We start from the raw sequence: 14,122 nt of genomic DNA on the forward strand, positions 1-14,122 counted from the left end.
CAAAGCTCCCTGGGAAGAAGTATACAAATTAGAAGGACATCGCCTCTCTAGCGCCACCTATAGGTAGCTACCCTATAAGTCAATGTCCGACCCATTAAAATGCCTTAAAACATAACAATGGGTATCAGCCATACCAGAGACACCCCCTAAAATGTGCAATAATATGATTTAAGAATCTTCTCGCTCCATGTTATGCCTTCCAAGGAGATCAGACAGCAGAACTGATAAATACTTTACACCAGTCACGCAGTTTGTCCTTGATCGAGATTCATCCAAAAATTTAATTAATAAAAAAAAAAAAGGAACAAAAAAAAAAATGCAAAAATAAATCAGTGTCAACACTCACTGCAGGGATTATAAAACCGTGGCCACTAGATGGCAGTGCGAGCGCGCCTTTGTCAGGGGACGTTGCCATTTTCTTTTCCTCCGTTTGCCTATGAAAATAGCCGGGATTACTGGTTAGAGAAAGCAAACAGCCAATATCAGTGTTATCCATCATGCAGTTAGGAATTTGTGAATGATGCGGCGCGGTGGCCGCCCCCCTGACATCAGCGCCCGGGCCCTTCATGTGTTCTTCAAGCAAAGCTCAATGTTAATAGGAATTGTTACCGTTCTGAAATTCTGGCTAAACTGCCGTCATCTGTGATATGTCACCGCGACCCGCGCTGAATATTTATTATTGTATTATACGTCAGTGCCCTATTCATCTCTATATACTGGGATGGCGCTGTATACAAATATCCAATACTGTATATACTGTCTTATAACTACTGCAGGTCAGCAGCTGAAAGTGTACAGAATATATAGATATAGTTGTGTCACTGTGTACATACATTACATTACATATCCTGTATTATACTCCAGAGCTGCGCTCACTATTCTGCTGGTACAGTCGCTGTGTACATACATTACATTACTTATCCTGTATTATACTCCAGAGCTGCGCTCACTATTCTGCTGGTACAGTCACTGTGTACATACATTACATTACTTATCCTGTATTATACCCCAGAGCTGCGCTCACTATTCTGCTGGTGCAGTCACTGTGTACATACATTACATTACTTATCCTGTATTATACCCCAGAGCCGCGCTCACTATTCTGCTGGTGCAGTCACTGTGTACATACATTACATTACTTATCCTGTATTATACTCCAGAGCTGCGCTCACTATTCTGCTGGTGCAGTCACTGTGTACATACATTACATTACTTATCCTGTATTATACTCCAGAGCTGCGCTCACTATTCTGCCCGTACAGTCACTGTGTACATACATTACATTACTTATCCTGTATTATACTCCAGAACTGCGCTCACTATTCTGCTGGTGCAGTCACTGTGTAAATACATTACATTACTTATCCTGTATTATACTCCAGAGCCGCGCTCACTATTCTGCTGGTGCAGTCACTGTGTACATACATTACATTACTTATCCTATATTATACTACAGAGCTGCACTCACTATTCTGCTGGTGCAGTCACTGTGTACATACATTACATTACTTATCCTGTATTATACTCCAGAGCTGCACTCACTATTCTGCTGGTACAGTCACTGTGTACATACATTACATTACTTATCCTGTATTATACTCCAGAGCTGCGCTCACTATTATGCTGGTGCAGTCACTGTGTACATACATTACATTACTTATCCTGTATTATACTCCAGAGCTGCGCTCACTATTCTGCTGGTGCAGTCACTGTGTACATACATTACATTACTTATCCTGTATTATACTCCAGAGCTGCGCTCACTATTCTGCTGTTACAGTCACTGTGTACATACATTACATTACTTATCCTGTATTATACTCCAGAGCTGCGCTCACTATTCTGCTGGTACAGTCACTGTGTACATACATTACATTACTTATCCTGTATTATACTCCAGAGCTGCGCTCACTATTCTGCTGTTACAGTCACTGTGTACATACATTACATTACTTATCCTGTATTATACTCCAGAGCTGCGCTCACTATTCTGCTGGTGCAGTCACTGTGTACATACATTACATTACTTATCCTGTATTATACTCCAGAGCTGCGCTCACTATTCTGCTGGTGCAGTCACTGTGTACATACATTACATTACTTATCCTGTATTATACTCCAGAGCTGCGCTCACTATTCTGCTGGTGCAGTCACTGTGTACATACATTACATTACTTATCCTGTATTATACTCCAGAGCTGCGCTCACTATTCTGCTGGTACAGTCACTGTGTACATACATTACATTACTTATCCTGTATTATACTGCAGAGCTGCGCTCACTATTCTGCTGGTGCAGTCACTGTGTACATACATTACATTACTTACCCCGTACTGATCCTGAGTTACATTATGCACCTTTGCTACCTCTTAGCTATTAACCCTATAATGGGGTCATTATTTTAATTTTAGTAGAATTTACTAACTTGTCTTTTTTCATTGTGTTTCAGGTCTCCGGTGTCAGCGGAAGAACAAGGTGAGGCACTGCGCTGGGTACAGTCATGGGGAAGGTTTCATCCTGAGCTTTCATTCACCCCCACCACCACTAGGGACTGCACGTCTCCTAATATATTAGGGGCACCCTATACTGGTGGGCCCCTAGTAATTGTACCCTCATCCCCTGTCCTGTGGATAGAATAAGTGTCCATGCGGCACAATCTCTCAAATCTGTTCAGCCTTCAGCCGCCACTAGAGGGAGCTTTTCGCAAATCTAATTATATACTCGTCAAGGATCACGAATCTCCAGGGAGCCCCATCCTAAATCACAGCTCCTCATGTTCATTGCCATAGAGCCGCTCCCCTAGTCGACCAGAGGAGGCAGTAGCGCACCACACATTGTCACATCCCGCCCAGCATTGCAGAAGGCATCGTTATTCAGTAGACTCACCATACATTATGGAGCCGAGCCAAGAAACACGCTGACTGATATTCCCCGCGCGGCTCACCGGCTGCAGTTTTGCGTTCCGGAAACCCCCCCCCCCCTCCCCCGGGGGCGAGAAAGTAAATAATGTAACGGAGGAGAAGTAAATAAATTCTGTTCTCATCGGAACTGGTCCACTAAGTAACGCTGGAAGTTTCACTGTTACCCCCTCCCCGCCACCCAGATGAATGATTTAGCAGCGCAGCGTAATTTATCCAATGGCGCGGCTCTCATGCAGCTCGCGGCGTTACGTCGCTTTTGGAGTAATTGCTTCGAGCCATAAATACCTTTCAAGTCGGATCCATCAATATAAGAGACTGCAGCAGAAATCTTGGCACCCGATTGTTTACTTGCTCTGCAATGCAGCGGGGCTCGGAATACAAAGCTGCATGCGTGTGCGCCGATGTGGCAGAGCCGAGGCGGTGTGGTGTAGCAGAAGGCAGTTGTTCTATCGGTTGCTTTGTGTGTAGGATCACAGGCAGGATCGGCTCCTGTCCCAGAATCCCAACGCATTGACTATCCAGCCTGAGCAAGTGGGGTTACACATGGCTGAAGAGTCAGACTACGCATTGTTTGTCTGTAGTCTGTAAACATGGCGACACATAGGTCTTATAATGAGAATAAACTTCTGCGCGTAACAAAAATAGAGCTTTCTTCAACATTTTCTATGAAACAGCGCCACTTATGTGCAGAGGCTGGATTTGGTATTGCAACTCGCACTCATTTCAGTGATGCAATCCACATCTATCCATATTTTCAAGAATAAGATTTAAGATTGGGTATAGATAATAATGAATGATGGATTTCTTTATTAACCCCCGCTATTCCTTTTCTTGTATTGTAGCTCTGGTACATGCAGTGCTCGATGGCGACCTCGACAAGGTAAGAGTGTATTCCCTGTCGTAGAAAAGTTGCCTCTGTACGTTGATTTTATACGTCTTAAGCTATACAGTATGTATACTGACCTCCTATAGGGAAGGCAGGGGCGGTTCGTTACTGTCCCTGCCTTCCCAATCGCTTGGTATACATCTATGGGAGCCAATTTTGGCCCCGTGGTCTTGTCATCAGCTGGGAACTGGATGAGAGGAACAAGACCAGCTGTGCAGTAAGGGAGCCGCAAAGGAAAAAAAACCTAAAAACCTCAAAAACTGTCCCGATAGACATGCATCCTTGGCTCGGCTGAGCATGCATATGTTCCTAATGGACAGAAAGCTCCTCTGGCATCGTCTAATCGCCCCTGGGAACAAAAAGACCAGAGGTGTTGAAACCCAAATGCCCATCCTTTTCTCCGCATCATCATCTGTCACGGAAGAAGTGTCCGATTGCTGGGGACCCGATCGTCAATGCTCCATTCACTTCTATGCCAGAGATTACAATCTAGCAGCCCCATAGAAGGGAATGGAGCACCGGTCACACGAGCGCATTGGTGCGCCATTCACTCGGAGCCTTTAGGGGGCCTTTTAGTCCCCAGTCCTCCTGATCACTGGAAAATGGGTGGGCTCGGATAATATTAATCTCACCTGTACTGCCAGCTTTAGCGGTATAGCCATGGGGTCTACAATCACGAAGGCATCAACGTAGACCCCATTACAGTCCCCCTGACATTTGTCTCCCTTGTATGTAATGGGATTGTTTGCTCTTCTTGGTTTGGTTACACACAATATGGCTCATGGCTGCCTCCGGTTGTGTAAAGTCCGTTGTTCAGTAGTTTAGTTATATTTATTAACCCCTAGAGCAGACGCATTTTAGGAAACCTGAAACAGCTTTATTCGAGGATGTTCATATACGTTACAGCAAATAAGGCATATGGTGTGATCTGTAGGAAACATATCACAGGCAAAGCTTAAAAATAAAAGATTAAAGCCAGAAGCGGTATAGCAGAAGCGAAAAATCTACGAGTGGCGGCGTTATATTATGTACGAAACTTGGCTCTCCTCCAGAATAAAGGGAAGTATCTCTAGCACCACCTGCAAGTCGGTTTCAGACCTAGACTTGACATGTGGGTGTGATTAGAAACTAGACCCTCATCTGTAAACAGGGGTTGTTGTCAGTGTCTTTAGGGGTGGACATTGACCTACAATAGGTGGCGCTAGAGAGCCAGCCAAGATCTAATTTGCATCCCAGGAAGCATTGCCAGTTCTAACTCCGTAAAATGAGACCAAACCCCCAGAACTGTGTTGCCCATCTTTTCTGACCTGAACAATGAGCTTGTATACACACAAACCATACACTAGTGCTAGTATAAAGCTGCCTTTCTTAAAGGGACACTCATGTCTTAGCACAGCTTCTGTCTGTTTGTTGTGCAGTTGAGTGTGATCTACAGGTAGGAATATAGGCCAGCCCAAAATCAGTCAGTTCTGCTTACGTCATAGTGATCTAAGCTATCAGGAGACCCTGCCTTCCTATGGAATACGGTACAGACAGTAGAGTCACGGGATTAAAGGAGTCCTGGTCTCTGGACTGAGTTTAGACGGAGTAATGTGAACAATATATAGTCTGGACTTTCCAGACCACATTTGCCCTTGTTCATAAGGCCTTAAGGTCTCCATATTCTCATAAAACTAGTTCACAGCCCAACCACTGGGAGGCGGCACATAGTTAGATACATATAGAACACAATATACAAAACTACATCGTCTTGAAAAGCTAGTCATCTCATGACCTCAAGATCTGAACATGTCCTTCCAAGAGGAGGGTAAAGACAAAGATTAAAGGACAAGAACTGCAAAAGGGTTGTTTAACCTAACCCTGTCTAAGCCTCTCACCTCTACCAGGTTAGTCTTCTCTACACCGGGCTGACGAGATGCAAGTACATCGAAATGGCCGTCCTCGGTTGAGAGACTATACCTGGTAATAATCCCAGCGTCATTGCAAAACAAAGGCCTCTTGGCGGGTCGAGCATGATATTAAAGGGAGGAGCCTTTATTGGGCCATATCACTGAGATTCTGTCTTCCTAATTACATCAGGGAAGACAGGCTTGCACATTCCAGTGAGCGCCCTCTATTGGTTTGCAACATTGAGGCACCTGACTTCCTAATTACATCATGGAAGACAGATTTGCATATTCTTCCCATGGTCCCATGACTAGGGATGAGTGACAATACAAATTTTCCAAAAATTGGTTGAACCCAAGATCCAAGAATAGGTTGAACCCAATCCTATGCATCTAGGTGACGTCACACACCTTGGGGTCTGTTATTTGGGGCATGCCGACCGGAAGCTTGGATACAAATATCTTGACATCGGCACACTCACATGACCCCTTTGGCCCAATCACGGGCCGCAGGGGACTGCAATGGAGTACCATATACTTTGAGGGAGCCCAGGAGAGGTGAGTATCAGTATGTATCATGTTTCCACACCTGCCATTCTTATACTCTTAGGTTTGCCCATCTCCACCCATGCCAGCAGTTGTCGCCATCCCATCCCCTGCTGTTCTTTGTATTATAAGATGTTACGATCGGCTCGACCATTACAGGACGAAACAAAAATATTCCTTACAGGAGATGTATAGATTTCAGCTCTCCAAGGTTCTCGTCTGCAGAAACCAAGGGGAAGAAACAGGAGAATTTTAGCCAAAAGAAAATCAGTAAAAGCTCCATTGTACTGGCAGCCGGTGAGCAGGAGCAGATTGATTCTGGGAGCCAAGCCAACAATGTGAGGAACGATGATAAGATATTGTAAGATTTATTAGAAACGCAGGAATCCCTGTAACAATTATTGTGAAGAGAAAAAGATTACACAGGGAAGATCAAAAGAACAAAATGCTTCATAGTTTTCCAGCAATGGATTCATTTATCTCTCTATCGGGCAGCTGTGATGTTCCCCTAGTCTGTCATTATTACCGGCAAACGGCTCCGGAGAAGCCATGACACAGACAAGCCTCTGTCGAGTACAAAGGGACACTGAACTAAAAAGGATAGTCAAAAAGAAAGAAACCTTCCAACTAGACCCTTTGCAAGCTCTTCAAAAGGTCTTGCCAAAATCAAAGAGTCCATTGTTGGACCACACTCCATTTCAGACTGGTCCACCGGAGTACTTGGAGTCGTCCGGTGGGCCCAAGCTCAGAAGAGGACACCCAAATTGGAAGGGTACAATGGACTGTTTCCTAGGGATGTTGGGTGGTGGGACCTGTTTATAGCCTTGCATCTTGGCTTGGTTTCCCTACATTTTCTACACGGACTGGATGAAAGGGCAAAGAGGTGGTCCCTAATGAAGACCATGGAGTCTAATACTAAACCCCAACTCTTGACCCAAAATTCGTAGTCATGGACTTTGGTAAGGGAAAGACTATAAGTATTCCATTAATGGAAAGCGTGCACGCTGGGACTCTCGCCGTCCTAAGAGGAGCAAGATTTCATTATCCAGATTAGAAACCTAGATTTTATTTCTCCATTTTTTTTCAGATTTTGAGAGTCCGAGACTTAAATTTTGCTCATCTTGTGGCTACAGAGCAGATGTATGGATGGACAGAGACATGGAGGCCCAAAGTTTGGGACAAATGGGTGTCCTGCAAGAGATATTTAACTTATGCTCTCAGCACATTCCCATATCATAGTCCAAAATTTACAATTTTTTTTTTTAATCTTTGCATCTTGCGATTTTGACGACTTTCTTTGGGTGGGTTTCCGGTAAACAGAAAAAGAGTCCACATCAGCGAGGGAATCCCTGCAAAACAAAAGACATAGGAGATCAGTTTCAAGGTTACCTGAGTTTTCATGAAAAGTTGTAAGATGTGCAGGGTCTTGTAAGGGTCATCCTAAAAGAGTATTTAAGGTCACTAAGAAAATACAAAGAAGTTACTCTGCAAGGCTAGTTTCACATTTGCACTGAGACCTCCGTCGTTTGGGTCCATTGGGGAACCCAAACGATGAAGAGACGGACTTCTAAAACAGCACACTTGCGGACCCCAATGAATATAATGGGGTCTGCCAGGTGCAGGACTTTTCTCTCTGAAAATAATCAGCCCCTCCCTTCTGCATTCACTCTCAATTCACTGTCTGTCTTGCTTATCTAATGTATCTAGGGACATACTTCCCTGGTAACAAAGGAGTGAACTGTAAATTAGCTAGAAGGGACACACTTAGCGGCAGGAACTTTAGAGAGGTTTTTCAGCCACATTTTTAATTAAAGAGCGTTCCATGTTGGTCCAGAAACTAAGGTGTTTAAAAAATGATTGACCATTTAAGAGTTTTTCCTACATTCATAGGATAGATCATCAATGTTCGATAAGTAGGGGTCGAGACAGCAGCGGTTCTTGGGTGAGTGTCGCTTCTGCTTCACAGACCAATGACGTCACATTCATCATGTATCTCAAGTGAATGGGACTGATCAATGTTGGTCAGTCACCGTTTTAAGAATTTGGGTGAGCGTTCAGCCAATATCAAACACAACACCATCGCTTGATCCTTATGACAAATGAACCTGACTGGTTTGAGAAACAGACGCAACGTTCACCTAAGCACTACTGCTCCTTGAACAGTTGATCTGTGCTGGTCCCAGGTAATGGACCCCCACCAATCAGGTATTGATGACCTCGCCTTAAGATACGTCAGGAATATTAAACTCCTTTCAAAACTTCAGATCCAAGGGCCAAACAGTGGGCAGTCATTGCTTTGCTCCTCAGGCCCCATCCAATACTGGGGTTAGGTTAGTGGACACCCAACGGTTCCAAAAACCAAGCTTGAGGCAGAATGGTGTTCAGAGATGTTCACCATGATTCCTACATTTTGGGAGGCCATCTTCTGATGTATCATAGCAAATGTGGAAGAAAATGTTGACTGCATCATTTTTGGTTATTAATAGGGTTGGATTACCTTTGGGGGATCATATGCTCTTTACAATTTATCTTGGCTCCCCTGTTCCAAGATCTTCTTGTCTGCTCAACATCACCACAAGATCCCAGTAAGGGGCTCCATTGATTTCTTCGTAAGGCACAGAATCCAAATGATTTTCTAACCGCTTCCAAATCTTATAGCGTGAAGGACATCCAGCTCCCGCTTTCATTGTCTTCTTACGCCATAGCTGCTGCTTTCCTTCCTGTTCGGCCCATGAATACTCTGCCGAGAGCACATCACGTTCAATGCTCTCATAATCTGCACGAACATCTTCAATAGCTTCATATAGATGTTGGGTCAGGCCTTGAATGGTGCAACTTATGTAATCTTCATCATTCTTTGTTGGGACACTTGGAAATTCCACAATGCGATATATCATCCACATCCGGTGAAGATATTGCAACGCTGTGTCATCGTCCCTCATGATTTCTGTGGCCAGTAGGTGGTCCAGGTTAGGAACGAACCTTTCGGCGATTTGTTTGAGTGTATAAACCCAATTGGTTCCATTCATCATCAAACGGAGAGGTAACGATGAGAAACTGCTCGAGTCCATGCACCTGCGTAAGATCTGTTCAAAGTCTTTTCTAGTCCAAGTCCCAATGTTGTGTTCGACTTCAAAGCTACACAGCCAGTCAAAAACATTGCTCCTGGTGACCATTCCAAGCCTACCGGCAATGTCCGTAATATAATGTAGATCTAACGATCTCTCTTCCTCTCCATTTTGGAGCTGGGGGTAATCGCCAAGAGGGTTCCAGCCACACCTAGGAGTAACAATGATGTCATTTTTAAATGTGATCTGGGGACTGTATATTTTGGTAAATTTCACCAGTTGACGCTCAGAAGAAGAACATTTTTTTTCCAGTTTTCGACACTCGTCTTGGAGTTTTTGAAGTTCTTGATTCTTCAGTTGGACTTCGAACATCAAGTCATCCATCTGATTCTGAAGCTCTATTTGGTGATTGACTTCCCTCTTCAAATTTTTCTCATTTAGTTGGTTGTTCCAGGTCATCGTCTCCTTTTCGGCATCCAATTGGCGTTGAAGCTCCTCACATCTGTTCTGCAAGGCCAAATTTTGGTTTCTGAAAAGTTTTTGGAGGTTTTGAAGTTCTTGATTCTTCTGTTGGATCTGATTCTGAAGCTCTATTTGGTGATCGACTTCCCTTTTCAAATTTTTCTCATTTAGTTGGTTGTTTCTGGTCATCGTCTGCTTTTCGGCATCCAATTGGCGTTGAAGCTCCTCACATCTTTTCTGCAGGACAAAATTTTGGTTTCTCAAAATGATGTTGTCGTTGGTTTTCTGATTCAGATCTGTTCTCATGATTTTGGCTTCTTCTAGTTTGTCTCCGGTCTGTTGCGCAATGTTATACAGTTCCAAAAACATTTCTGCCTTTGCCCTTTCAGCTTTGGGTGGCTTTTTTGCAGAAGAACGAAATTCTTCCCAAGCTTTACACCATTCACTCCAAGGGTTGCAATCTGGGGAGTCCCACGTGGACACAATATGTATATTGTCCCACGCGTTGCACACTTTTCTCCAAGCTGAATTCCTGTATCTCTTCTTCCTAAAGAGTAAATTTTTTAGAGCTGACATGATGGTGTTTTTGTTTCAGCTGAGACTTGAAGAATTTTTTTTTCTAAAAAGGAACGAAAGAAAATTTTGAACCAAAAATGAACAATTTTATTCATACGGTCAAATAAAAATGTGCCAGAATTGTGGTGTAATTTTTGCCATACAACACATTTTTAGGTGACTTTTTGTGTACCATCCAACAAGGGGGCATGGCTTAAAGTGAAAGCAGCATGGCTTAAAGGGAGTGTCACCGGAACCCAGCATATCACCCCAGCTACGTAGATGGATAGGTTAGGGTCATCTCAATGAATCAATGTTTTCCCCTTGTGAACCATTGTCTCCATTGCCGAGATAGCACTGTTTTTGTCCATATGCAAATGAGCTCTTTGGAGCAATGGCGGCAACCTTACATAATGACAAAAACGTGATATCTTGGCAACTGAGGCACCGATTCACTAGGGGAAAACACAGTTTGATTCGGATATTCCTAACCTATCTATCTGCAGGCTGGGTTCATATGTTAGGTTCTGATGGCACACTCCCTTTAAGATGAGACACAATTCAGCAGCTTTGCACCAGTGCCCATTGGGGCTACTGAGCCCTACGATCACTGCTGCAAAGAAATACAGTACTTCTGTATTAACCCCTTACATACTGTTGCCAATCTTGGTGACTGTGGCACCTAGATGGCTCCCTCTGAAACCCCCCTGGCACCGAGCTATGCAATTCCATAGACGTGGCCTCATCAATTGCAATTGGCCTAGTGCAGTGATGCCGTTTAGAGACTGAGTGCCCAAACTGCAACCCAAAACCCACTAAATTATCGCAAAGTGCCAACACGGCAATGTAACCTTAATACTCTGCAGATCCACAATTGCAGACAATTATGGACCCACAAAATACGGGGCTTCACAGATTTTTCAATGTTACAAATCAACTTTGTAGTGAAAGGTAATAGTCTGCATTTGGCATAATGTTCACACAGTACAATCTGCTCCACAGTGACCCCCCACACAGTACAATCTGCTCCACAGTGACCTCCACACAGTACAATCTGCTCCACAGTGACCCCCACACAGTACAATCTGCTCCACAGTGACCCCCCACACAGTACAATCTGCTCCACAGTGACCTCCACACAGTACAATCTGCTCCACATTGACCCCCACACAGTGCAATCTGCTCCACAGTGACCTCCACACAGTACAATCTGCTCCACAGTGACCCCACGCACAGTACAATCTGCTCCACAGTGATCTCCACACAGTACAATCTGTTCCACAGTGACCCCCACAGAGTACAATCTGCTCCACAGTGACCTCCACACAGTACAATCTGCTCCACAGTGATCTCCACACAGTACAATCTGCTCCACAGTGTCCCCACAAAGTACAATCTGCTCCACAGTGACCCCACACACAGTACAATCTGCTCCACAGTGACCCCCACACAGTACAATCTGCTCCACAGTGTCTCCACAAAGTACAATCTGCTCCACAGTGGCCCCCCACACAGTACAATCTGCTCCACAGTGACCCCCACACAGTACAATCTGCTCCACAGTGGACCCCACACAGTACAATCTGCTCCACAGTGACCCCCACACAGTACAATCTGCTCCACTGTGACCCCCACACAGTACAATCTGCTGCATAGTCGCCCCCACACAGAACAATCTGTTCCACAGATGGGTGCCCACAGAGAGGGCTCAGAGTGCCACCTATGGCACATGTGCCATAGGTTCGCCACCATGAGCCTAGTGGGACTAAACAGTTTTTTTTAGTAAAAAGTTTTCTCTCTACAAAAGTATTGAAAAATTTTACCACAACTAGCAGCTTTCTTTTATAGAAGTTTGGGAAAATTATTAAGACTGGTATAATGTCTTAATCAGGTCCCCAGCTTTCTAACATGGGTGATAGTAAATTTTATCTTGCCTTGTCCCGCTTTGTGCCAAAGATGCGCCACATTTTCACCTGTACATGGGAATGTACTAACCCATCTCACCAGTTTTCTGGTGATAAGATGTTATCTGTGTCTCAGGGTAAACATTATACATGTAAAATGTAAAAAACTTGACTAAATTGCTTTAATTTCATTAACTAAAATGGTGCAATTAAAAAATACAACTCATCCTGCAAAAAACAAGTCCTCATACAGCTACATTGGTGGAAGAATAAAAATGTTATGTGAAACTACACCTACGTGGACTCGGTAATGAAACCGTGAGGGTCACGTGACCACTGGGACCAATGTGTGGGTCAACAGTTCCTGGCGAGGGATCGGTGACATCACTCAATGACCACGACCAAATGGTCCTGTGAACCTCGCAGCTTCCAGTGCTACAAACCCCGACATGGAAAGGGGATCACGCGTGGACTGGCATGCCGGAGAACAGAGGAGTATGCCTTTCAACTCCAAATCCTGAACAATCCCTTTAAATTGTTAAAAAGGGAAACACCTCAAAAATTCTGGAGAATCAGGGGGCCGCATACACATCAGATGGCCAGTTGGGCTAATATGTGAAGGGCATGAAGTCGTGGGCACACATGCAGTCCCATCGGTGGCATTATAACACGATATAACACTGACATCTACTGTGGGCACAAAAAACGAGTAGAGTTCTTAAAGGGGCATTTCAGTTTTATGTACATTTTTTAAAGGGGCCAAAACCCATCGATCGAGCGTACCGTGTTACACTGGCAAAATTTCCACAGGCCCCGAAAGCTGCAATTTTCCAGCGCCATTTTGATTCACACGTACAATCTCAATGCAAAATTTCCACAGGCCCCGAAAGCTGCAATTTTCCAGCGCCATTTTGATTCACACGTACAATCTCAATGCGAGAGTATAATCCGAGATCAGACCTTGGCCTATAACTCCGGGAAAGGGGCAAATCCCTCGACCAGGGCCCTCACTGGGAGAAGGTGGCAGATTTAGGGGCCTGCATTAGATCGTCCCTTTAAGAGCCCCACCACCTAAAGTTTACAAACTCGGGTGTGCATGCTTGTAGCCGGGTCACACCCCACATCCTGCAGGCCAGCAGTCACACAGTTTGCCCCCTGGGGCCTTGTTTACCTTCTCCTTGGCTGGGGGTCTCTGCTCCTTCTTCTGTATCCTGTTGCACAGAGCACGGTATACTACACAGCTCAGGAACCACAAGGCAGTTGCATTTTTTGCCCCTCCCATTCTTCCTCCTTACAAAACACTTATCATACAATGTACTTAACCCCTTAGCACTTCTGACTGTGGGGTCTGAAAACCTTCTTTGTTTTTGCTTCTCTCCAACTTTTTGATTTTTTTTTTTTTTTTACTAGTTTTTGTTTCCCTTCAACTTTTTGGATTTTTTGTTTTGTTTTTGCGTCTATCCAACTTTTTGATTTTTATTCATGTGGTATTTATAGTTTTTTATGACCCAAAGACCCCCACCCCCACCCCGCCACATGAAATATGCCATGGTCCTAAATGGCACAAGGTAGGTAGGGGCCCTGTTACAGATTATACATTGGGGCCCGGGAGCCTCACATTACACCTCTGATTCAAGGGTCTGCTTTGGTGTCTGTTTTAGGCATCTGAACTAGGATCTCATTGGAGATCTGTCTTAAGGAACTGGTTTTGGATCTGATTACGGTAATTGGTCGAGCCTAGCATCTAATTTAGGGGTCTGGGTCTAGATTTATCTGAGGACCCTGGAGTCTATCTTAAGGTGTGAGCTAGGATCTAATTTAGGGATCTGGTTAGAGGATATCTTAGGAGACTGGTCTGGGATCCAATTCAGGGGACCCTCCTAGGGTTTGAGTT

The 14,122-nt window shown here is 44.4% G+C and overlaps 2 protein-coding genes across 7 annotated transcripts in view; one reads left to right on the forward strand and one right to left on the reverse strand.

Moving 5' to 3' along the window:
- The window catches only part of DGKI (diacylglycerol kinase iota), a 151,936-nt gene that overhangs the window by 127,343 nt on the left and 10,471 nt on the right, over positions 1-14,122 (forward strand). For all 6 annotated transcript variants that reach the window (XM_075275203.1, XM_075275204.1, XM_075275208.1 and 3 more), the window contains 2 exons: positions 2,450-2,475; positions 3,764-3,801. In XM_075275203.1, the coding sequence (XP_075131304.1) occupies positions 2,450-2,475; positions 3,764-3,801 (64 nt within the window). The remainder of the gene's footprint in view (positions 1-2,449; positions 2,476-3,763; positions 3,802-14,122) is intronic.
- On the reverse strand, positions 6,308-13,463 carry LOC142204032 (uncharacterized). Its single transcript, XM_075275228.1, has 3 exons — positions 13,400-13,463; positions 8,737-10,388; positions 6,308-7,588 (listed from the first exon to the last, which is right to left on the reverse strand). The coding sequence occupies exon 2, from the start codon at positions 10,343-10,345 to the stop codon at positions 8,765-8,767; it is 1,581 nt and encodes a 526-aa protein (XP_075131329.1). The 5' UTR covers positions 10,346-10,388; positions 13,400-13,463; the 3' UTR covers positions 6,308-7,588; positions 8,737-8,764.

Source organism: Leptodactylus fuscus, chromosome 5 (assembly GCF_031893055.1).
Source record: "Leptodactylus fuscus isolate aLepFus1 chromosome 5, aLepFus1.hap2, whole genome shotgun sequence".
NCBI classification, from domain to species: domain Eukaryota; kingdom Metazoa; phylum Chordata; class Amphibia; order Anura; family Leptodactylidae; genus Leptodactylus; species Leptodactylus fuscus.